At 45.0% G+C, this 24,397-nt stretch overlaps 3 protein-coding genes across 3 annotated transcripts in view; 2 read left to right on the top strand and 1 right to left on the bottom strand.

Annotated features, from left to right (window-relative positions):
* The first annotated feature begins 40 nt into the window (after positions 1 to 40).
* On the top strand, positions 41 to 4,094 carry PDZD3 (PDZ domain containing 3). The gene is made up of 11 exons (XM_004688821.2): positions 41 to 56; positions 443 to 470; positions 618 to 691; positions 1,037 to 1,248; positions 1,474 to 1,660; positions 2,073 to 2,209; positions 2,460 to 2,664; positions 2,894 to 3,090; positions 3,189 to 3,416; positions 3,579 to 3,779; positions 3,998 to 4,094. Exons 1-11 carry the CDS (start codon positions 41 to 43, stop codon positions 4,025 to 4,027), a joined length of 1,515 nt encoding a protein of 504 aa, XP_004688878.1. The 3' UTR covers positions 4,028 to 4,094.
* Positions 4,095 to 5,566: 1,472 nt separating this feature from the next.
* Positions 5,567 to 9,510, bottom strand: CCDC153 (coiled-coil domain containing 153). The gene is made up of 7 exons (XM_004688820.2): positions 9,491 to 9,510; positions 9,165 to 9,246; positions 8,706 to 8,771; positions 8,240 to 8,359; positions 7,643 to 7,735; positions 6,247 to 6,377; positions 5,567 to 5,695 (listed from the first exon to the last, which is right to left on the bottom strand). Exons 2-7 carry the CDS (start codon positions 9,232 to 9,234, stop codon positions 5,567 to 5,569), a joined length of 609 nt encoding a protein of 202 aa, XP_004688877.1. The 5' UTR covers positions 9,235 to 9,246; positions 9,491 to 9,510.
* Positions 9,511 to 14,539: 5,029 nt separating this feature from the next.
* The window catches only part of CBL (Cbl proto-oncogene, E3 ubiquitin protein ligase), a 74,490-nt gene continuing 64,632 nt past the window's right edge, over positions 14,540 to 24,397 (top strand). The window contains exon 1 of the mRNA XM_004689180.2: positions 14,540 to 14,755. Within this exon, the coding sequence (XP_004689237.1) occupies positions 14,564 to 14,755 (192 nt within the window). The 5' untranslated portion in view covers positions 14,540 to 14,563. The remainder of the gene's footprint in view (positions 14,756 to 24,397) is intronic.

Below are 24,397 nucleotides of genomic sequence, written 5' to 3'. Positions count from 1 at the left end.
ACCTTGTCCTTATTCCAAGCACTGGGTCAGTATTCCAACTATGGAGGCAACGACAGGTATGAAGCCAGGAGAAACCCTTCCTGGAGGGGACTTTAGGGCCGACAGAGGCAGAGTGGGAGGCTACAGTTTTGGGGTTAACAGGACATACTTGGGGCTTGGAGTCCAGAGGCCAATAGGCTGGGAGTTAAGAGAGGAGAGGTGAGTGGACGCCTCTCTTCCTGGTCCACGCCCTGGACTGATCTGAGCAGATTTCTGTGCCAAGGACTGGGAGGGGGCAGGAGAGGGAGGGGAAGGGAAGAGCCTTTTGGAGCAGAATGTAGAGACAAGTTCAGAATTTGGGGGGGGGTTCCCCTGAGTCTTTCCTGTTAATGATCATGGAAGAAGAATCTGGGAGTGGAAGAGAATGTGTCCCTCCTCCTCTCACTCCTTCTTCGCCCAGCAGATCTGCAGGACACAGCCTTCTTAACTCCGTAAGTGCCTCTGTGATGGGCTGGGGCAAGGGGAGGGCGGAGTCAAAGGTGGGGAGGTTCATCATCTGCCATTAGCACCTCAAATAGAGCGGGGACTCAAGTCCAGATGTCAGCTTTCTCCTCCCTGTGTCTCTTGTTTCCTTACAGGAAGTTTGAGTTTAACCCAAAGCTGGGCATTGATAATCCTGTCCTCTCCCTGGCAGAAGACCAGGGCCCTTCTGGTAATCTTTGTGCCCCTGGGCAATCACATCCATATTCTCCCCACCCCCAGCCACACATACCCCAAGGTCCCCAAACAGTCTCCCGCTGTTTGGTAAACACAACTCTGTCTCCCTCTTATCAGGGTCTTGGTGGGATGCAGCTACAATGACAGAGAAGGGGTCTAGGCATTTCCTTCTGTCCCAGCCACTCTCGCCCACATGGTATTCAGCCCCACGGCCCAACACCTAGCTGGGTAGACACTCACCCACTGCCCTAACAAAGGGTCAGGGTCTGCCAGGCACATGGTGCCCTGAACGTGGCCCATGTCCCGTCTCCTCCCCTTTCTGCTGCCCACCTCTCTCCAGATCCTCAGAGTTTGGCACGGCCTCGCTTTTGTCTGCTGAGCAAAGAGGAGGGCGGGAGTTTTGGCTTTCACCTGCAGCAGAGGCTGGGCAGCGCTGGGTCTGTGGTATGCAGGGTGGATCCAGGCACTTCTGCCCAGTGCCAGGGGCTTCGGGAAGGAGACCGGATCCTGGGGGTGAACCGTGAAGTTGTGGAACAGGAAGAATATGCAGTGGTGAGCTTGGGCTGGGACTCCGTGTGGCACCTCAGGGAGAGAAGCTTGTTTACTTTCCAGGCATGTGGGGGGCACACCCGCCACTTCCCATGATGCAGGGGTGTCCAGATCAGAATGGTTGGGTGAAGGCATCTAGGGAGCTGGTTCCATGGTGAAAAATTCAGCTTCCAGGGAGGAGGGTTGGCAAGAAGGCCAGGACCCAGCCTCACTCGTGCCTCCGTCTAGGCGGTACGTCACATCCGGGCCAGCGGTCCTCGGGTGCTGCTCACGGTGCTGGCACAACACATACATGATGTGGCTCACCATCAGCAGAGCGATGTCCACCTCTGTCCTACCCTTGGCCCAGGTGTCCGGCCCCGGCTGTGCCACGTAGTGAGAGATGAGGGCGGCTTTGGCTTCAGCGTCACCCACGGTGAGTTTAGGGGCTAGGGAGCGAAGACAGGAAGATCAGATCTCAGCCCCTATTTTTTTTTTTTTTATTACAAAAGTTTATTTTTACATCATTTTGTACATTTTTTTTTCCATCTCAATTGTAATCCCCGTGGGTTTCCCATCACCAAGTCACCCATGTGCCATCACCATAATCCCGTGCATTTCTCTCCCCCCACCCCGTTTTGATCCCATTCCCCACTCCACCCCCCGCAAAATGTCTCTGGTATATGGTTGTTCATTATTTTTGTTATTTTCTCGCCTGGTCCTTTATACTCCTGCTATGAGTGAAACCATCCGGTATTTTTCTTTCTCTTTCTGTCTCAGCTCCTATTTTGAGCAGGCAGCAAGTGGGCTGAAACCTGTTTGTTTTCATTTTTTTTTCCTGCTTCCAGGTGGTCGGGGTTCTTTCTGGTTGGTGCTGAGTTCTGGAGGAGCAGCTGAGCGGGCAGGGGTGCCCCCTGGGGCCCGACTGCTAGAAGTGAATGGGGTCAGTGTGGAGAAACTCTCTTATAACCAACTCAGCAAGAAGGTATGGTGCCGGTGTCCCCATTCATCCTTACCGTTGGGCCGGGGCCTGTCTCAGGAAGCAGACTCGTCCCCCGCACTTCCTCTGATCTGCTACTCTACCTCCTTCCCCATCCTCTCCTTCCAGTTTGTTGCAGGCCTTCTTTCTCCTTCCCTAATGTTCCCTTCCTGGGCCTGGGCGATGGGGCAGTGACAAGGGGGATGCCTCTCCCCACTCAGGCAGCTGATGCTGCTGCCCCTTTGGGTTTTCACAGCTTCGGCAGAGCGGAAAGCAGGTGACCCTGCTGGTGGCAGGGCCAGAGGTGGAGGAAGAGTGTCGAAGGCTGGGATTGCCGCTGGCTGCACCGCTGGCAGAGGGCTGGGCACTGCCCGCCAAGCCTCGCTGTCTGAACCTAGAGAAAGGGCCTCAGGGCTTTGGGTTTCTACTCAAGGAAGAGAAGGGCCTTGAAGGTCGCCTCGGTGAGTGGAAGGCCCTCGGTGGTGGCAGGGAATGGAGGCCTGGGGTGAGCACACAGGTGACTACAGACACCTCTCGGTGCACACAAGCGGTCTCCCTGTCCAAGCCCAGCCCTGGCTTCCTGATGCTGTGTACCCCGGTGGGTTTCTGACACCCACCCTGCGTACACAATGGCCTAAGCTGGCCCTGGGGGTAAGCGGGGAAGGAACAGTAAGGATATCTGTGTCCCAGGGCAGTTCCTGTGGGAGGTGGACCCAGGTCTGCCAGCTGACAAGGCCGGGATGCAGGCTGGGGACCGGCTAGTGGCTGTGGCTGGGGAGAGCGTGGAGGGGCTGGGCCACACGGAGACAGTGTTCAGGATCCGGGCCCAGGGCTCTTCTCTCTCCCTCACTGTCGTCGATCCAGAGGCTGACCGCTTCTTCAGCATGGTGCGTGCTGAGCAGGAGGGGCTAGGGTGGGGGTGGGCATGGAACAGGGCTCATGTAGAGGGAGAAGCAACTGGTGTGTTCTACCTGCCTGCTTCCAGGTTCGCTTGTCCCCACTCCTCTTCTTGGAAAGCACAGGGGACCCTGCCTCTCCCCAGGACACCTGCTCAGCCACTCTGGTTGAGATCAGGGACCCCCTGGTTGATATTACCACTGTGAGTCCTGATCCACGTGGCTCCCGCCAGTGTCTACTGCACCCTGGGCCTGGCGGTGGTTATGGCTTCCGGCTCTGCTGTGTGGCCAGTGTGCCTCATCTCTTCGTCTCCCAGGTAACTGATGCTCCATGGGCCTTGGGTCCTTTCCATCATTTGCCTCCTGATGACCCATCCTTCACCTGCTTACCCACCCACCCCCACCACCAAAGACCCTTAGAACACCAGCAAGGTTTTCCATGGTGTTTCATATTCTGTATTGTCCCTGATACCCTACAGGTGACCCTAGGAGGCTCAGCTGCCCGGGCTGGGCTGCAAAGAGGAGACATAATTCTGGAGGTGAATGGGTATGCTGTCAGTGGAGAGAAAGACCTGGAAAGGCTTCAGCAGCTGGTTGAGGAGGAGCCACCCTTGTGCCTGACACTGGCTGCCAGGTCTCAGCAGGGCTTGGAAGCCTGGATTTTTCCAGGGTCTGAAGAGGTGAGGAATAAGAAACAGATGATTGTGAACTATCAGAGGACGAGGCGGGGGGAGGTCAGGAAAAAGGGCAGAGCAGGAGTATGGGGCATGCAGGTGGGACTTTAGACCTTATGGCAGAAGCCCCCTGGAACCGGCCCTTTCCTGAGCATTCTATGGTAGTTGAGGGCAGGGAAAGGGGACTCTGGTCCCTGAATGGTCTTCTTTCTCTCTCTACTTAGGATGGGGCACTGGCCTCGGAGCGTCTATAGAACTTACCTGCGCTGCACAAATCTACCCAGTGATTTCATTCTAGCCTGGGGTGATAGGAGTTGGGTACTCTCTTAAGCCAGAAGCAGCTGGACTCTAGGACCCTGGACACCTTCAATCACAGGATTACCAGGTCTTCCCATTTCTCATGGGCCCACCTCCAAGAATAGGGTATGGTCAGCCCGTAGGGAGCTTCCTCTTGACTCCAGAGGAAGTTGTGTGCCTTACAGATGATATTGTAATTTGTAATAAGAACTACCTATTTGGTTTTCATCCCATTTCTGGCACAGTGCTCCCAAAACCCCTGTCATTTTTAAGTAATAACAGCAATAAAGGTCTTTTGTTATTCATGACACGTTCCTTTCAATTGTACCTAACGTTGTTAGTGAAGTGACTTTGGGACGCATCTAAGAATGGGGGACTGATTTTCAGGGGAACCAGATGTATGATGAGAGAGTTGGAATGTTCAGCCCCACCCCACTCTCAAATCTCTCAGGAGGGGAGAGGGGCTGGAGGTTGAATTAATCACCAATGACCAGTGGCTTAATCAGCCATGCCTAAGCAAGGAAGGCTCCATAAAACTCCCTAGGGATGGACCGGGTTGGGGGAGCTGATCAGACGGAGGTGCTGAAAGGGGGATCTCTTGGTGAGGGCATGAAGCTGCCATGTCCATGCCTTCCTTGTGCATCTCTGCCATCTGGCTGTCTCTGAGTTGTGTCCTTTATCCTAGACTGGGAACCCGGTAGCTACACTGTTTGCCTGAAGTCTGAGAGTGTTTCTAGCAAATGACAGAACTGAAAAGTGGGTGGTGGGAATCTGATTTGTAGCGAGTTGTCAGAAATGCAGATGACAACCTGGACTTGTAATTGGCACCTGAAGGAGTGGTAGAGTTGTGCAACTGAGCCCTTGACCCCTGGGCTCTGCTGCTCTCTCCAGATAGAGCAGCCTGACAGATTGTAGGATGCTGCTGGTATCCGCAGAAGAACTGGAGAATTTCTTGGTACGGGGCAAGCCTCACACATAGTTGCCCAGAAGTGAAGCAGTACTGAGATCTTGTAGAGCAGAAGAGGCACAGAGGGTTTTCTCTTTTCGGATGGCACTGGCTAGGAAGGAAGATATCTGGAACTTGCCTTGGGCATGACTCTAGGACTCTTGGGTATAAAGCAAGAATCTGGAGATCAGTTCTACCTCCCATCTGTGGAGGCTGGTGCCTTGTCACTCTGGGTCTGTTACAGAAATAGCCCTTTCTCATAAATCTGGCTGTGTATGTGTGGGAGGGCAGAGCAGGCAGTGGCTGGAAGGGACCAAAAGGGCCCCAGGCTCAAGGGATAGGGTCTCATTTCTCTAGGTGAGAGTCTGAGACCTCATTCTTCTTCTCTATCATTCGGTCTTTGGGTAACGGGTCAGCCCAGAACCAAGATGTCCTCATAAGAGTACTCATTTTAGCCAAAAAGCCACAGCTCACAGTTCTGCTGAGTTCTCCATCAAGACAGCTTTATTGCAGAGGCCTTAGAGAACCCAGAGACTAGAAACTTACAACCTCAAAGATCTAGGGGGTTGAGCCCAAATTGGCGGAGCTGTGCCCTGTGCCTGGCCTGGAGGGTCGGCACAGCCCCACTCCACTGAGGCTTGACAGCTCTCACCTTGGCCAAGAGCCGGTCCAGACTGTCCTGCAGACACCCAGACAGGGAGAGGATAGGAGTGAGGGGTGCCCCAGGTTATCTGAAAGCTTTCCCTTCAACTGTTATCTTAAAGTATTTCTCAGGGCCTCCCTGGCAGCGCAAGGGGTTTAAGTCTCAGCATTATGAAACTATCTGCAGCTACTGCACACAAGTTCAATCTCAGGCCAAGAAGCTAACACACATGGCGCAGCAGACCTCTCTTACCCTGCCCACTGCTCCCCTCAGCACCCAGCAGTGTATTCCAGTCCATCTGCTCCTCACTCTGTCTCTGGTAAATCCTCTCACCCTACACCCCCCAACACCCCTGGCCTACACCCCAGCTCTTATATGCATAAATATATATATATATATATTTAAAACTACTTCTCAGTGGTAGTAGAGGGGCACAGTTGTATGCCCTGGCAAAGACAGCCTTAAGATAGGCAGAGCTCCCTGTGGAGATGCTTCTCTTGCTGGTCTGTCACTGACACACTGGCAGGTTGGTGGGGATGGACAGTGATGGTCAGTGGGGTGGCTGGGCTTCAGAGGGTGGTGCTTACTTGTAGGGTTTCCTCATACTTAGCCTCCATGTCTGCCACGTAGGCCTGAAGCTGAGCCACGGCCCTGTCCCGCTCTCCAAGGGCCTGTTCGGCCTCTTCCTGTACAGCCTTAGCTTCCCTCTGGCTTGTCTCTAAGGCAGAAGGAAGAAACAGGGCAAGATATGTGCACACTACTCTTAAAACAGAGTCTTCAAAGGTGTCCCCCAATCAGAATTTGAGTGAGATTATTCCAGACCTCCCCCTCACCCCCAGGGTCATCAGCTTTTGAGTAATTCCTGTAAGAACTGAAGTCCATTCACCAGTAAGGAATAGTAGAGAGGGCAGTAGACTTGGGACAGGAGAGCTGGGTCCAAAGTCTGCTTGTCACTTACTACCTGTGTGACTTCAGGCCTGTCTCTCCCTGAGCCTCAGTTGCATAATCTTTAAAAAGAGAACGACAGATCCCTCATGGGCTGGCTGTGACAGTTAAATGTTCCCATGTCTGGAGAAGCACCTCTTTTATGGGTGGTGCTCAAGAAATGTTGATTGGGGCTTCCTTGGTGACCAAAGGGTTAGGTCTTAGTGCTATCACTTCTATGGGCTGAGTTTGATCCCCAGCCAGGGAGGTGACACCCAGATGGTGCAGCAGACCTCTCCTGTCTCTCTGCTGCTCCCCTCAGCAGTGTATTTCAGTCAGTCTGCCTCTTCTGTTCCCTACTCTGTCTCTGAGTCCTCTTAACCCCTTGACTTCTGGTCTACACCCCTGTACTTAGACACTTAAAAAAAAAAAAAAGAACTGTTGATTGGATTTGTTGAGATAGACCAAAGATTAAGAATGGAACTCACAGCCTATGTGATGGCCAAGCAACTCCTGATATCTGTAATTAAACTGAAACTTGTTAGGTTAAGAAAGCTTTGAGCTCAAAACTGTGATAGATGTTTCAACTCTATCCTGTAACCAAGGGGAAAAGAGTGAAAACTCCGTTGTTCTGTTTGAAATCTTTTCGCTTGGTGGGTTTATTCATTTGTTTAGCAAATAGTTATTGAGGACCTGCCAGGTGGTAGGCCTTGAAGATATGGAAATAAGATGAAACATTTTCCCTTAGTTTTGTTATAAAAAATCAGCTAAACTAAAAGGGGATATGTTTTGCTCCTGAAAGAAAGGACAATGGTGGGGAGTAACAGCTGGATTTGGAACCACTGAGGGAAAATGGGGTGAGTGTTCTGTCTTCTTTATTTATAACTAAAGATGTTTCCATCTTGCATGCTGTGCTCTAGCACCCACTGGGGAAGTCAGTGGGAAGGTGACACAGATGCTACATTACAGCCTTCCAGAACAGATTGTCGTGTCCACTCCTGAGGTTGTGTCTTGACCATGACCTGTGGAAAGGAAGGACTTGGGGCATAGGGAGCCTACCTAGCTGCTCCCGAAGGCCCGTCACTTCTTCTTCCAGCTGCCTGTTGCGGGTGCTCATCTCCTTTTGCAGGGCCTGGCACTGACGACTCATCTCTGTGGTGGGGACAAGTGGCACCCAGGACCAGGTGGAGAGGGAATGGTGGAGAAAAGAAGTTGTGGGCAGGGAGGGCTCCTCTTGGTCCAGTGGGGCAGGGTCATAGACCCTTTCTGGCTCATGGGATTCTGAGAAGTTGGGAGATTCTGAAATCCTGGGGGACAGAGAGGATGCAGAGCCCCTCCCACCATGCCAGTTTCGGATGGGGATTCCAGTCCTTTCTTCCATTCAGTCCCAGGGGAAGAATGAGATGAAGACCATGCTGGCATGCTGTAACTCACGAAGAGCATGGCATCAGGCATCCTGGGAGTCCCCTGCCTAGGACCCCAGAAACCCTCCTTTGCTTCCTTCCAGACCCTGCCTGATTTGTGCTGGGCTGGGCAGGCTGAGACAAGGCGTGATAGAAGAAAGCCCTCTTCATTTCCCTCCCTTGTATCCTGGTCCTCCTAGTTGACCCATTCCAGGTTCTTGCCTCCTGTCTACCTACTGGACCAACCACATACCTGCATATATGGCCTTCCCTTCACTTCGGGTCTTTTCCAGTTCAGCCTCCAGCCCTTGCAACCTCTGCTTCAACTGGTCTTCAGAAGCCCTGGCCCGGCGGGCCTCATCCCTCCGCAGAGCTGTGAACAGTCCCAGGGCAACCCTTAGGACTTGCTGGGGAATCAGGCCCCATGGGCTTGATGGAGTCTGCCCATCTTTGGAAACCTGGTAGCAGGCATCCAACCTCTCATTCTCTCTCTAGGTTTTGTTTTGGTTTCCCTAGAAGCCACAGGAGCTTTATTATTAAGAAGAAAAAATAACTACCTTCATCAACTCTCACTGCCCACCCCTTCCTTACAATGCCAACTAGAGACAATCTCTTTCCTCGAGGAGATGGTTAAAGGCCAACTCAGTTACCCACAGCACCTCCACCCCTCCAGCCCTCCCCCCCAACCCCCCAGAAATGCTCAGAGCTTCTGTTCTTACCCAAGTGGTCTCGGAGCAGTTCCTTTTCCAGCAGTATCAGCCTATGCTTGGATTCGGCCTCCACATCTGCCCTGGCAAGTTGGCAGAACCATAGTTTGTCAAGCTCCCAGGCTTTCTCACTTCCCTCCTGCCCTGAAGGACCGCCGATGGCAGAGTCTCCTAGTTCACCACTTTGTCCTCAGTGCCCAACATAGTGGGACTTAAATAATGAGGAAATAAATCTCAACATATGAAAATATAAGGAAGGTTCAGAGTCAGAAGGGGCGCAAGTCAGGGGTGAATGTCGATTTCCATGCTGTCCCAGGGCCATGGAACATGGGTGCAAGAATGTGAGGGTGAGGGTCATGCCAACCCCATCTTGTCCTGTACGGGGCTGAATTCTCTCTGCAGGACCTCTGCTTGGTCTTGGTGTCAGAGCATGGGGAAGCTGGGGGGAACCCCTCCACCTGTTCTACTCACCAGCACCTGCATCCTTTTTTTTCTTCTGTGCCCCAGTTTTCATTCCTTTATTTTTGGCCTTAGGTGGCATCTCCTTGCTGTTCTGGAGGAGGGAAGGGACATGTGTTTAGGTCTGGACATAGGGATAGTTTCCCAACTCCTAAACTGAACCAGGAGCCGCTAGCTCTGTCTCTTTATACTTTTCAGACACTTCTGTTCTTGGCCTCTTTGGAAGCGTAGGTAAGGCTGTGTCAGCGGGGAGGACAGAGCTTTCTCTCTACCAGTCTAAGCTTTTTTTTTTTGGAGAAAATAAATTTCAACCCCTGGTCTCTTCCCACCATCCTTACCCCACCTCTTCCTACTTGCAAGACTCTCTCTTGCTTCTGTTGTGTTTCCCTGGGGAGCAACTCACTCATGGGGAGGGACAGAGAAAAGGGCCAACCAGCTAGGAGGCTGAGGAGGTGCCCGGTTTCTGGGAGCCAATCCAGGTGGCAAATTTCCGTCAAGGGGGCAGGATTAACAGCAGGAAGGTTGGGTTTCTAGAGACTGTTTGTTGTCCAGGCAACTGCGAAACATAGAATTAGTTCACAGGCTAGATCAGTTCCCAAAGCATAAAATAACCAAGGACTCAGAGGGTCATTTTTTCCTTATTCTGAAATCCTAGTGTAGTTTGAGGAGAAAGGACTTTGGAGTCAGTTATGATTTACTTCCATGTAGCACAACCTGAAATCTGGAGACTTAAAATTACAGATTAATGCCTCTGGAACAATGTTGTTGGGCTGATACAGAGGAACCAATGGTAGCCATTATGGTCAAGTTACATCTCAGGGTTCCATGGGCAAAAGGACATCATTAGTCTTAAAACTGAAGCACCCCTTTGATAAGACATTCCACTGTGTATGAGGGAAAGAAATGCAGAAAAAGGGAGAAGAGAGAGTCTCCCACTTCAGAGAAATGGGGATCCACAGGCCCAGTGTGCTGATGTAGAGGGATGCGAAGGTAGAGAAAGGAGTCCTGGTCCAGGTTCTAGTCTCCTCTCTGGTTATGACGACCTTTGCTCAGCCTCAGTTACCTGGTCTTTATTTGATTTTGTAAATCCTGAAAGGTCTGGATTTCAATGAGGATACTTACAGGGTTATCTTCTCTCATGTTTAATTTATTGTCTTTCCCCCAGTCCTGCTGTTACTCATTTGCAGAAAAAGGCCTGCATGAGACTCCCTGCAGCATTGAGTTGGTTGGGGCTCCCTCTAGTGGACATGCTCGACTTCCACTGGAAAGTTTTTTCTTTTGGTATTTAAATTATTGGATGGGCAATGTTGGAGTGCAATCTTGAGGACAACTTCTAGCATCCTGCTGGAGTCATGAGTGGTTGGAAAAATGAATTTGGAGAAGGGGGTGCGACAAATGACTTGCCCTGTCTGGTAGTCCATGGCCACCCTTCCAGCCTTGTGCTATTCTGGAGCCTCGTCATCTGGATTTTTGGGCACCATAGTGGTTAGAAAGAAAATGGCAAAACCTTAAGGTTTTCCCCCTTGTGGATTAAGAGACAGGCACACCTTTTTTTTTTTAGATATTTCTATCACAATCTTCCCAACATTTGTGGTCAATTTCCTGTTGCAGGAGCAGATCTGAAGGAATAGCCATGAAATCTGGGAATTAAAAAAAAAACAAAAACACCACATTCTCTGGGGAATAAGCAGATTCAGACAGAGACCTATCCATGTTTATTCGTTATCATGGTGTCTGTAGGTTACTTCTTTGACCCTTCGACATTTTACAGAGAAAAGAGAAACAGCAGGCTTGACCTTTGAGGCACTTAGAGCTCCTACATTTCAGAATGAGATAACTTTTGGGCATTTTTCAAATCTGGAAAATACTTTTCTCCTAACCTTAAAGCACATTTCTCATTTATTCTCTCCTAGAACCCATTTTCTCTGCCTGGGTGTGCTGTAAAGTCTGCGTCCCTATCCTTCAGTCCTTCTCTTTATCTAGAAAGAGGGTGTTTTCCATGAAAAGATTAGTGTCTGTTAGTTGGTGTTGGGAGTGGCAATTGAGGACAGAGGTTACAGAAGACAAACAGCATATCATGCCTCAGAGAGCATTTACTTTTCAAATATGTTCAGTCAACCGACTTTCAGGTGCAAAATGAGGATGTGGTTTGGGGTGAAGGTGAAATAGAATAAGAAAAGTGCAATATGTGATGTGACACAGATAGAGCCAGTTCCACATTAACCCAGAGTGATAAAAAATCCAATCCTATCTTTAGTGCACTTTGAAAATAAACCCCCCAAAAAAAAGTTTGCAAAAAGGTGACTCTTCCAAAAAAAAAAAAAAAAGGTGACTCTTCCTTTCTTTCTTTTTTCACTAACTTCTATTTATCTTTTAATTTTTATATCAAATTTTTTTAATTGTGGGAACTTTCATTGATTTATAATTATATATATTCTAGGGGTATAATTTCACCTCTTCAAATGAACTAACCTCAGTTTGGAAGTGAAAATAGGGGCGATCATTTCAGCAGAACTCTGAAGTTCTTTAGAGGCGATTTAGAGGCGAGAATACTCTCCTTTCTTCAAATGTGAGATAAGTCATTTGTATATTTAAAAAATATGGTTTACTGCAGCAGAAGTGGAGTACAAATGATTCAGTCCCATTCTGAACAGACACACTGAAGGAACTACAAGTTGGAGCCCTAAACCAAGCCAGAGATGTGTAGGTGCCCTAGACAAGCTCACACACAATTTCAAAATGCTAATTTGTTGCTTGTATGCTGTTAAATCTGGGGCTTGACAATAAGAAGGGGAAAATTTCCTTGTGAAACTATGCTGTGTTAGGGACTTTGGAAGCCTAAGGTTGATAAGATATAGTGTAAATTAATATGTGGTAGGAATGAAAAATAAATGGTTATGGAAATTTACAGAAGACTTATTTCCAGCTGTATGTTTGGTAAGGAAGACAATATTTGAGTTGAGCTTTGAAGAATGGATTGGACATTAGCAGTACTTCAGGCACAGCGAATGTGCTCAAAAAAAAGAAAGAATTGTGCTATTTGATGACTTTAAAATCATCAGGATAAGACATATATTGTATAGAATAATAGAAAACTGCAAGGTCGCTGTAGCTTGGAGTTTGTCATACTGCCAACTTTATTCAGGTGGCAATGGGCAGTGTTTGAGATTTTTAGTGATACTGTTAGAACTACAGTCTGGTGTGGGCCCTCCCTGGTGGCGCAATAGGGTAAAGCTCAGCACTGCAAGCTAGCTGCAGCCACTTCAGTGCTAGTTCAACCGCCAGCCCTGGAGGTTACCCACATGGTGCAGATCTCTCCTGACCCACCCGCTGCCCCCTCAGCAGTGTACTTTGTAGATTTAATTGTTCTGCTCCTCATTTCATTCTGATGAATCTTCTCACTACCCCTGTACCTCTGGCCTACACCCCAGTTCTGTATGCATAAATCAATAAATCTTAAAAAAAAAATAAAAAAGAGGGCCCTCCCTGGTGGTGTGGCGCAACAGGTTAAAACACAGCACTGAGAAGCTAAAGCCACTTCAGCATGAGTTCAATCCCCTGCCCCGGAGGTGACCCATATGACGCGGCAAACCTCTCCTGACTATGACGCGGCAAACCTCTCCTGACCTGCCCGCTGCTCCCCTCAGCAGTGTACTTCGTCAGTCGGCCTGCTCTGCTCCCCACTCTGTCTCTGGTGAATCCTCTCACCACCCCTGCACCTCTGGCCTGTACCCTGGTTCTGTATGGATATATAAATAAATCTTTTAAAAAAAATAGAACTACAGTCTGGTGGTGCATGGGTTGGAGGGAACAGGAACACTGTGAGGAAAAATTTTCAATAGACTAGGGGAGAGAAAAACAGGACTACAGGTAGGATGGTGGCATTAGGGATGGAGTTTTGACAATTATCTCAGAACTTTGCCTCTTTTCCATTGGGATATTCTCTTTCCAGGTAGGAACCGATTAAAGGAAATTCTTATAGGAAATGGCAATACTGACCCCATAATCCATTTAATTCAAAGTTACAGAATTGCAAGATAAGGATGTCTGGCTGAAGGGTTCTTGAATTCAGAGATAATCCTCTCCACTCTCCCCCATCCCTCAAAAAAAGAGTACTTGATAAGGTTAATTCCCTAATCAGACAAGGGCATTGTGGAAGAGTCAGATGGGGTATCTAAGGAGGAACTGTGTACTTACTTAAGGGCCTGCAAACCCCCAGAGCTGAGGCTCAGAATTAGCACATTAGAGCAGGTCACTTCCTTCTTTGGAAGTTCCTTTTTTTTTTTTTTTTTTAAAGTGATTACCTCTAATTGGAACAGTCTCATTCATTTTCAGTCTGTTTTTTTTTTTTTTTTTAAAGTTGATCCAACAAAAACCTTTCAGATTAGAGAAGTGGAAGTGACTGGGAAAGGCATTCCTGTTCCTAGGGAGGAGCGCCTCGGGCAGCCAGCCTCACAGCTGTCTCACAGTTGCTGGGGGAGGGCAGGCCCAGCGCAATGCTCCGAGCAGGACAATCTTAAGTCCAAGCTCAATTCCCAGAAAAGGAACTAATGTTCAGAAGAAAAAAATAAAGGGGTGGGGGTGCTGCTGCTGGTGGTGGCTTAGTGCTCTCTTTTTAGAAGTTCAAGGACCTGCAAGAGGCCTGGGCTGAGCATCCCAAGTCCTTAGGGTCTATTTAGGATCTTGAACAATCTGCAACATTCGCATTCCTGTCCTTGGTGCTGGCGTAATGAGGGGTTAAAAACACAGAGGGTGGGGAAATGACTTCCCTTTTTTTATTCCCACAATGCGGAGAGCTTCAATTTCTACATTTGTCCGGCATGGGAGAAAGACTTGCTGATAAAGTTCTTCTACTGCTACCTGTCTTAATTCAAAAACTCGAGGAGCGCCAGGTACTTCCCACAAGGAACATGGACGGCCCCGCTTCCGCCTAGTGCGCAGACTCGAAATTCGACCCCGCCCCCTTCCTTCCCCCGTTTCTCCAGCAGAGGGCGCAGGTGCAAAGGGCCCCCGTGTGGCTCCGCCCCGGGCCGCCCCCGAAGGTAGGGGCGGGGGAGGCGGCGCGGAAACTTGGTCGCGGTTTTCCGGGAGCCGTGACTCGGGAGGGGGTGGTGCTGGATGGTAGCTCCCCAGTTGGGACGCGGCTGCGGCTACCCGAGCTCCGCGCCCTCCTCCCGCCCCCCAGCTCGCGCTCTCTGAAGGGACGCGCCGCGCGGACTCGCGCTCCCGGCACCGCCCACTCCCCTCCCCTCGGCCGCCCCTCCCTCCGCCCGGACAGCCGGCGGCGGCGGCGGCGGCGGCGGCGGCTTCGGCGGCCGGGAGAGGCCCCTCCTTCACGCCCTCCTTCTTTCCCCCGGTCCAAGCCGAGCGGAGCCGGTGGACACGGCTGGGCCCCCAACCTCCCCCGGGCCATGGCCGGCAACGTGAAGAAGACCTCTGGGGCCGCGGGCGGCGGCGGCTCCGGGGGCTCGGGCTCGGGCGGCCTGATCGGGCTCATGAAGGACGCCTTCCAGCCGCACCACCACCACCACCACCTCAGCCCCCACCCGCCGGGGACCGTGGACAAGAAGATGGTGGAGAAGTGCTGGAAGCTCATGGACAAGGTGAAAGGCCTGCCGAAGACCCGTGGGAGCCGGGGTGGGCGTGGGCGGAGGGGCCGAGGGAAGAGAAGGAAGGGACAGAGGAAGCTGGGGGAGGGGACGGGTCATGCAGGGCTGGGGTGACCAGGGGCTGGGGTGACGGGGCCAAGGGGTGGGGGGCGTGGGGTGGGACAGAGCCGGGAATGGGGAAGATCGACGGTGGGGGATGGGCTACTGTTGTGACTTGGGAGAACGTTGATATGGTGTGTTTGGGGTAACGAGACAAAGATGGGGTGGGAGCTGGGGTGAACTCGGTGACTGGGGAGTCACGGGGCGGAAGTATATTGGAACTGAGGGTTCAGTTTGGGGCTCTGTCAGGGTATAAGGATGTGGGTCAGGGAGCTGGCCCGGGAAGATGGGAGGAAGGGGGTCGGGAAGAGCATTTGATTTACCGGCGAGGATTGTTAGCTGGCTGAGGAGTCTAGCTCTGACTAGGGAATTGCATTTATGGGCTCATCTGACGGCGAGACCAGGGGTCAGCACAAGTCTGCAGGCAGACTGCGCTCGGGGTGAGATTAGTTTTTTTCTTTTTATGCGTTCAGATGTGACACCAAGATAAAAGAAATGAACGTGTTTAAATGGGCCAAGGGAGGAACTTTCTTCCACATCTAGCGCCGGCTCAAGTTTTTAGTATCTAAAGCATTGGATGTGATCTATTGCTGGTGCTGAGATATGCACTGATTAAACCACAAGTTCTGGTTAGAACCATTATCTTCTAAAAAGATGTATTGAATGAACGTGCTAAGCAGCAGATTCTGAGTTCTTCCAGAACTTCCTCTTCACACACTGCTTTTAAACTCGGTTCTACTTTTTCGGTAGTGGACCTGGCTCATTATTACAGCACCTAACTTTATGCTTGCTTGACAGGGCTTCTTTGGTTATTTATTTTTAAGCAAGTAGAGAAAGTAATGCCTTTTCTAAAGCCACTTTAAGCTTAACATTTGCTTCCTTATAATGAAATATAGTGGTCCCAAGTGATTTAGTAGTCACATTGTTCGAGACAATTCAATACAGTGTTTCCTTACTATTTTTCACACTCATTAATTCATGACCTTTTTTTTTTTTTTTTTGCAATATTGTCTTGCTGATGAAAAGTGATCTAGTCACTTTTTTTCTAAGGCATAATATAAGAGAATGGTGTTATTTCCTCCAGAGTAGAGTTGGTTTTCTTTGGTTCCTCTCTGGGTTTAGGTTCCTCATCTGTGAAGTTCTTCATGGATTTTGTTGGACTAGAAACAGCTCTTAAAAATGATTATGAAGCAATGGCAAATATAAATGCACTGTATCAATGCTTAATAAGTCCTGTGTGTGAATTAATACTTCTCTAGTGCATACTAGTGGTTTACAGCCACTTTTTCTGGGCTGGTTTTTCTCATGTTAAGTAATTTGTATATAATTAGTGATTCAAGTTTTAATTTGTTGATTGTATTGGTATTGTAGTGCTAATTTCATTATTAGAAATTGTAATGAAGCAAATGCAGAAAGTTAGGTTTGTGAAGAAAACGTTAAATGCATTGACATCTAAAAATATGTGTATATTGAATGTATTCGTAATCTGGAATTCTGGTTAGTATTTTAGGGATTAACAGTAAAGGACCAAAAAAGTATTCTTGGAAAAAAAAAGTTTGTATTTCTGATTAGTTTCTCATCTAATGCAGGTTAACAATGAATCAATACTCTTATCTATTAGAGACCTGTTAAAACTTTTTAGCAAACTTTGGAGTTTGTAAGATCTCTCTCCTCCTCAAATTTTACTCTTTCATTTCTTTAAACTAGTGTATTGAATTTTGCTTTTTTTTTCCTGCAGAATCACTTGGGATGATTAAAATAGATAAAAATTTGAGTCAGGGTTTGATAGTTGCAAATTAGTCCTGATAGTTCCACACTATTCTCATGTATAGGGAGGAGGATGTTTCATTATTGTGTTGCTTGTCTTGGGAGATGATTTTTCATGCTCTCTGTACCCTATATCACATATTACCAGTTGTACTGAAATGAAAACTTAGTTATGTTTTAATCTGATAGGTTCCCATTGCTTTCCAGGTTTTTCCAATCACCCTGTAGTATCGTTAGATTGCCTGGTCTCTTTTCTCTTAATGTTTTGAGCATGCTTCCTTTTTTCACCTTAGTTTTTCATTGCTGAAAATCTTAAATATGTCATTAATCCTTCTTGATTTCATGTGGTGTAAGTGGTGAAAACTTACCATCAATTCACACAAGTCTCACTCGGTGAATTTAGTTCAGTCACTATTTCATAAATGTCTTATCCTTCTTGTTGAAGCTGTACGAATATTATTCTATCCTATTAATCAATTTGTTGACTTAGAACTGGGAACTAGTAGTCTCTTCTCTTCTCCAATATTGTACATGAATCATAGGTTCTGGCTGACACAGGCCCAATTTACCAATTTCCCATTGTGGAATTTAAACTCATTGCTAGAAAATGCTTGTTATTAAACAAAAGGTGTTTAGCCTCTGCTTTTTGTTTTTGGCTACCATGGTATATTGTAATTAATATTTGTGTAAATAAAATACTTGTACGTGAAGAAAATGGCTAGTAGGTAAAGAGACAACTGGACAAGGTGGTGGAGAGAGAAATCATATAAATTGCTTACGTGTGAATTTAGAACTATCAAGGTATTTAATGAGAAATGTAAAATTTTTTTTTATGAAAAAAAAAAAAAAGGGTAGCAGTTGGGAAGCTTTTTCTGTCAGAGCTTTGCTGGCCACATACTCAGTCCACTATTCTTTGTTGTGTTTTTAAAATAGTCTAAAATTGTAAAAGCCATTCTTAGCTTGCAGGCATATAAAAGTGGCTGCAAGGTGTAATTTGCCCACCTCTGAAACAGAGCATTTTGCTGATGGTACAGCCTTTTGATTTATTTATTAAAAAAAGTTTCATTTTTTTTTTGTTTAGCTTTCTGATTCTGTTTTCTGCTCCTCCAAAAGAAAAGCACACTTGATCTTGACTTAACGCACATAGAGTACCAGACACCTGCTGACCACTTTTTTGTTTTAGATGCCTCATAAGAACTTTAGGTCTCACAGCATGAACTCCTTGAATTCTGTGGAGCACATGCCACCTGCAGATTTTGGTGCTTCCCCCAACCTTTACTGTACAAAGGTAAACAGTTCTATTACCAGGGATTCAGGGCAGTCTAGTCTTGTTGCAGGCTGTTTGGTAGGGTAGGTCTGTCAAACCCTGGACCATTCTGAATGCCTCTAGATCAGAATACTACTGATTTGGACACCGTCTCTGGCAGAGCACTGTGTTTTTATTTTACATTAGCTTATATCATTAAAATAGTAAGCTATTGCTTTTTTGAAATGTGATATAAATTATTGAAATAGTGCTCTTTAAGGCATGAGTTTAAAAAAAAATTCAAAAGGTGAATCTTTTCCCCTTGCTATCTACCTTCTTCTGCGTTCCTCTCCCCTACCGCCCATAAACAGCACCTTGAATAACTTCCTATATTTTGGAGGTAAAATACATTTGATAAAATTTGATTACTATATTCTTTGGATTGCTTCTTCCTTGTTTATATGCTAAGTTCCTAGCATAGTACTAGGTATAAATTTTTATACACTGGGAGACTATATTATACATTCAGTCTCCAACTTACGGTTTGACTTTATGATGGTGTGAAAACTGCATTTTAAATTTTGTTCTTTTCTCAGGCTAGTGATAGCAATGTGATAACGCTTGTGTGATGCTGGGTAGCAGTGGCGAACCAGCTCCCAGTCAGCCATGCACTCACAGGGTAACAACTGATGTGCTACTGGTTCTTTTTCACTTTTAGGACAGTATTAATAAATTACATAAGATAGTCAATACTTTATTGTAAAATAGGCTTGTGTTAGGTGATGTTACCCAACTGTGGGCTAATATGTTTGAAGCATGTTTAATGTAGACTAGACCAAGGAATGACAATTTGGTAGGTTGGGTTTATTAAATTACATCTTTGTCTTAGGATATTTTCAATTTACAATGGTTTGATTGGGATAACTCCATTTTAAGTTAAGGAAGAACTGTAAATATACAAAGCAACACAGAATTTACTTAAGTTTATGTTCATTTTAACCTCTCAAGATTGTAACCTCCGTGAGGACAGTAGTTAAAAGCTGCTTTATCTTCTGCAGTGTCTAGTCATGAGGCCTTATACAGTAATAACTCCTTGTAAATATTTGTTTGTTTTTTTTAAAGATTTATTTATTGATGCACACAAGAACTGGGGCATGGGCCGAAGTGCAGGGGGTGAGAGGGTTCACCAGAGACAGAGTGGGGAGCAGAATAGGCAAATCAACCAGAATACACTGTCAAGGGGAGCAGCCGGTGAGATAGGAGAGGTCTGCTGTGCCTTGTGGGCCACCTCCCTGGCTGGAGATAGAACTTACACGCAGCGGCTGCAGATAGCTTCATAGTGCTGCGCTTTGATCCCGTGTCTCACCAGGGAGGGCCTAAGCTTATTTCTTGAAGTAGCTCTTTGTTGGTATTATCCTTGTTTTATAGATCAGGACACTTAGCTCAGAGAGGTTATGTGATAGTTAATTGTGAAGCCTAGCTTGGAAACCTCCTAAGGTTTAGTTATTTATTCCATATAGTAATAACTTTATGTAGTGTATTTGTCACTGGTGTACTAAAGTATATTACAAAGTCGCAATAATAAACACCATTTATTCAGAAATGGAGCTATGTAGGTATTCAGCAGTGTTCCTCACACACATACCCACGCATACCCTATGCATATCTGCTATTGACACACTGAAGCAAAGTAGACATTTTCTAGAATGATATTGAGATAGTGTTTAGTACCATTTGGTGAAATATCTGTTACCTACTTTTGAATATCTGTCACTTCAAATGATGTGTGCTGGTTACTTTGCATAATGATCAGAGTCTTGTTCACACTGTTTTCCCATTATACAGATTTCCCTTGACTTTTGGGATTATTACCCAATAAACCAATCATAAGTTGAAAAATATCCTGAGTTGAAAATGCATTTAATACATCTAACCCACCAAATATCATAGCTTAGTACAACCTACCTTAAATGTGCTCAGAATACCTACAGTAGGCTACCGTTGAGCAAAATGATCTAACACAAAGCCTAATTTAGAATAAAATGGTGAACATTTAATTTATTAACTACTATACTGAAAGTGAAAAAGTCTGGAGAGAGTGGGTGGTTTGCCCTTGGTATTGTGTGGCTGACAGTGAACCCAGCACGGTGAGACTGTTGATACTGCATGTCCATAGCCCAGGGAAAGACTGAAATTTGAAGTATTACTTTTGTACCATTTAAAGTTGAAAAACTGTACGTTGAATCAGTCTACGTGTAAGTATAAGTGAATCATTCTAAATCATTTATGGCAATATTTGCCACTTTTTATTTCTCTGTCTATCCTCTCACTAAAACTCCTTTGGATCAAAGGTTTGACTTAATTTTTGTGTCTAACACATAGTACTTACATAATTAAGTACAAACTTTGAAAAAGTAAAATGAGATCAAAACATATTCCTTATTTTCTATATGATTAATTGGGTGAATCCAGTAGGTAATCTTTTTTTTTTTTGAGTGCTAAATTGAAGTATCACTGATTAAAATTATTTTTACTATTTTTGCCTCTAAAAGTAACATAAACACACACACATATATATAAATCATAAAACATGATTGTGTTGTTTTTGTGCCTACTAAGAACTCCTCCAAAAGATGTAAAATTCTTTATAATTATAATTCCTTATGAACTATGAGCTCAGTTGCACATTCATGTGCTTTGTGATAGAAATTTTTGAAGCTATATAAAATAACAGTAGCGGTAGACAGGGGAAAAGATAATTGGCTGTTTATTTTGTGACTTTGGTTGAAATTTTTGGTGACTTGTTATAATAAAGCCTGCCTTTAATATGTTATTAGTCAAATATTAATTAATCTGAAAAATCATAAGCAACTTGTCCCCTGACTCTTCACTTTCAGCAGAGTTAACATTTTGGCCAAACGGACAATGACATTTATGCTATGAAAAATCACTTTCCTAATGACTAGCCTTGAGTACTAAAAGTAAAATGGACTAATGAACTAAGTATTAGTTTGCAAACTGAGCCTAAATTTTAATCACATTTTCCAATGAAATTGTTAATTCTGATGCACATTAGGTTTGTTAGAAGAGGGGGATTATAACAAGCAAGTCATTGTGAAATGTTTTCATGATTAGCACATTCTGTGCTGGAAGGAAATAGGTGGGAGTAGTGAACTAGGAGCAGCCTCAGCTCGGTCCCCACAATGTTCCTTCCTGCAGCAGCTTCCAAAAGGAGGAGGTAGAGAGGGTGCTAATGATGGCATTAGTGCTGCTTACCTGCTGGGGATTCAAGCCTTGTCCTGTGAAAACACCTTGATTTTCTCTGAAGAAATCAGCAATGGCTCTGGGTGTCCTTTCTGCAGCTTCTGAGTGGATGGTGAGTCTTGCTTAGCAGACTCTGCTGTCCGGGCACCTTCAAATAACCATCTCTGCTGTTGTCTCTCCTCTGGTTCTATCAGCTGTGGGGAAGTGTTAAGATGAGGGCAATTCATGGTACCTCAGTGAGTAGGATCTGATCTTACTTCTGCCTCTTCCTCTGGTAGACCTATTTTGAATGGCAATATATAGGTCTAGCACTCTTTGTGAAAAGTTTAGTACTCATAAAATATATAGAACAAAACGTACAAGTTCTCTTTTACTCTCATACCCCTAAATGACTGCCTTCTTTTGCGATAACCCCCACAGTTTGGGGGCCATCCTGCTAGTACTTTCTCTTTTCCTAAGTGGTTCTGAGCAGGCTGGATGGACAATATTGCCTTAAAAGATTTATTGACTTGAACAGGTTTTTGACTTTTCAACATTTACTAAGACTGATAAATTTTAGTAGTTTCTTATATTGTGAAGCAGTTTACAATTCATCTGCTAATACATGAAAAGTCTCCGTTCTACTCAGCTATAAAAAGGGAAGCTTTTTTGCCATTGACAACAACATGGATGGAACTTGAGGGGATATACATAAAATGATGTAGGTTATATGGAGAAAGATGAATACCATATGTTTTCACTTATGTGGATGCTGAGGAAATGAGCAAATGAATACAGGAAACTAAACAAATTCTTAGATTCTGATAAAAGAATGGTGGTTACCAGAGGGAAAGGGGTTTAGAGCAGTAAAACTGAGTATAAGTTATTTGTATGTAGTGGATGGAAACTAGGCTTTCAGTGATGATCATAATGTATATTCAAATGTCAACATATAAAACTGTACACCAGGAAGAAAGAAAACCTCAAAATAATGTGTCTTATGAGAATGAAACAGATTCACAGAGGTCAAGTAACCTGTTTAAGTCACCCAGCTAATACTTTTATTTTTTAATGTGGTTCTTGAACTGGTATTCTAACTTTGTTGAATGATTTCTTATAAACCAGTTCCTCTCAGACTTTAAATAAATTCAGTTCATCTGGGGATTTTATTAAAATGTAGAGTCTGAGTGGATGAAGGGGGGGGTGCCTAAGATGCTGCATTCCTGACCAGCTCCTGGGTGACATCAGTGCAGCTGGCCTAGGATCACACTTAAAGAAGCAAGGCTCCCTACCACTTCTATTTTAGATTAGTTGCATTTTTATTTTTAAAGAAATGGCATCATATTTTATTTACATTTGTTAATCATGTTCTTAAATTTTGAAATCAATCATCATAAAATTCTAGATTTTTTTCTTTTTTAAAATTTGCTATATTATAGAGTTTTGCATGCTAATGCATATATGCATAGCATTAATGCATATATGTTTCCCAGAATTCTTTAAGGACTGATAAGATCTTATAATATGGATATATGTGTATGTTTATATATGTTTAATGAATTCAGACTAATAACCTAGGTTATTTCTGATCGTTAGGGTTAGAAACAGTGCTGCATTGACTATCCATTATGCTGTTTCAAAATATTTCTTCAGAATAAACTAGAGATGAAATGTGTTGAGTCAAATGAATCATACATTAAAAGTTTTTAAAAATATATAGTGGCACCTTGCCCTCTGAAACATCTGCTTCCACCCACAGTCTGTTCTAGTTTGTTGTTATAAAAATGTACTGTACTGACCCCCAGTTATTTTAGTTGAAAATTAGCACCTTTTCATACTCACGCTTTTATTGAACACAAACTATATGGCTGGTGCTGGGGAATTACAGACGCAGTGTTCACACTTACATGTCACAGAGGTATAAAGGGCTCTGGAAACCCTTTGTGGGAATCATTACGCAAAATTTAATATCTGTGGAATCAGGAAAGAGTACTGGGAATGAGGAGGGACTTTATACCAAATTCCTGTGATATCCTTATCCACAGTTGTATCTGACATCCAAAAGTGGTGCCAAACTATTTAATTTCCAGTTGATGTTAGTGCTGAACTGTTTGAAGTTGCACTGAGTCTGGGTAGCAAAATCTTTTTTGTTTTTAAAAATAAAATCCATGTATAAAAATCCATGTATAAGTTGTTAACATATTTAGTTCATTTACTTTCATACGTTGTATTGGATGTATTTTTTTGCAGGTAATGTGATACATGATAATGAGATTGGTAATTATCAATAGTTATCAGTATCCTAGTGTCTTTAATAAATACTGTTGTGTGATATTTGAGAACTGTTTGGTAGTAATTACAGTTCAAATCCCTGAATAGAGTTTTGATAAATCAAATGGAGCATTGTATATTTATACTTGAAAATGTTAAGTCTTTTCAAGTTTCTGAGTTCATCGGTTTCTAAAGCCTGACGTTAAGGAAACTTTAGAAATTAGTTGACCTGACTTTTCATTTATAGAGTCAGAAACTGAGCTCCAGAGAGGTGAGTAATTGCCTGAGTTTACTCTGCTGGTTAATCCCATCACCATTTTAGAGCCCAACTCGATTCCTACCCTGCTGTCCTTCTGTATGTTCCTCTTGTTTTGTAGAGCAATACTGACTGTTTTAAAACTGTCATCAAGTTTTACATGTTTTATGGTTCAGTGTACTTATTTTTGTGCTTATTCTAATCATGTTTTAACATATGGGGACGTTTGAAATGAAAATTGTTTCCTTGGATAAATTGAGGACTACAGAGGTAAAAATATTTTGTCATTCATAGTCCTATATAAATGCTGCCTAATTTGAAATGCAAATTCCTTAGCTTAAAAAAAAAGTGTTGCCATGTTCAGAATAGAATTACACTTAGGCACTGCTCTCTAGAGCTCCTTTTCTCTTTTAAAAAAATTAGCTATTTTCAAGCATAGTTTTATTCTTCTCTGTTGTAGTTATATCACTTTCCAAAATTTTTTTCTATTGAGCGTTGGCAGAGCAAAGAGGAGTTAGGCTAGTGAGAAAGCACTCATGAATGAAGTACATGGCAACTGTACAAGGTACTTTTGGTTTCCCAGAGCTGAGCACTTTTGTTTTCTATAGATATTGTTATGAATAGTGCTTTAAATGTGCAGGCAGAAGTAAATAAAAGGCAGGCAGTTTTGCTATTTAATACCTGGGAAGCAAAATAAATTGTCACATGGAGGATAGACCAAGCAGGAAAGTACTTTATCTTTTTTTTTTTTTTT

Source organism: Condylura cristata, unplaced genomic scaffold (assembly GCF_000260355.1).
Source record: "Condylura cristata isolate star-nosed mole 26May11 unplaced genomic scaffold, ConCri1.0 scaffold00025, whole genome shotgun sequence".
NCBI classification, from domain to species: Eukaryota; Metazoa; Chordata; class Mammalia; order Eulipotyphla; family Talpidae; genus Condylura; species Condylura cristata.
The sequence above is the reverse complement of the archived record's forward strand: the minus strand, read 5'-3'. Positions and strand labels throughout refer to the sequence as shown.

Bases quoted from the DNA above. Each gene is read 5' to 3' on its own strand.
- CCDC153 (XM_004688820.2), bottom strand. From the start codon at position 9,234: ATGCCACCTAAGGCCAAAAATAAAGGAATGAAAACTGGGGCACAGAAG. The intron at 8,772-9,164 runs GTGAGTAGAACA...TTGCCAGGGCAG, and splicing joins AAAAAAGGATGCAGGTGCTG to ATGTGGAGGCCGAATCCAAG. The intron at 8,360-8,705 runs GTAAGAACAGAA...GACTGTTCACAG, and splicing joins ACTGCTCCGAGACCACTTGG to CTCTGCGGAGGGATGAGGCC.
- PDZD3 (XM_004688821.2), top strand. The intron at 2,210-2,459 runs GTATGGTGCCGG...GGGTTTTCACAG, and splicing joins ATAACCAACTCAGCAAGAAG to CTTCGGCAGAGCGGAAAGCA. The intron at 3,780-3,997 runs GTGAGGAATAAG...CTCTCTACTTAG, and splicing joins TTTTTCCAGGGTCTGAAGAG to GATGGGGCACTGGCCTCGGA.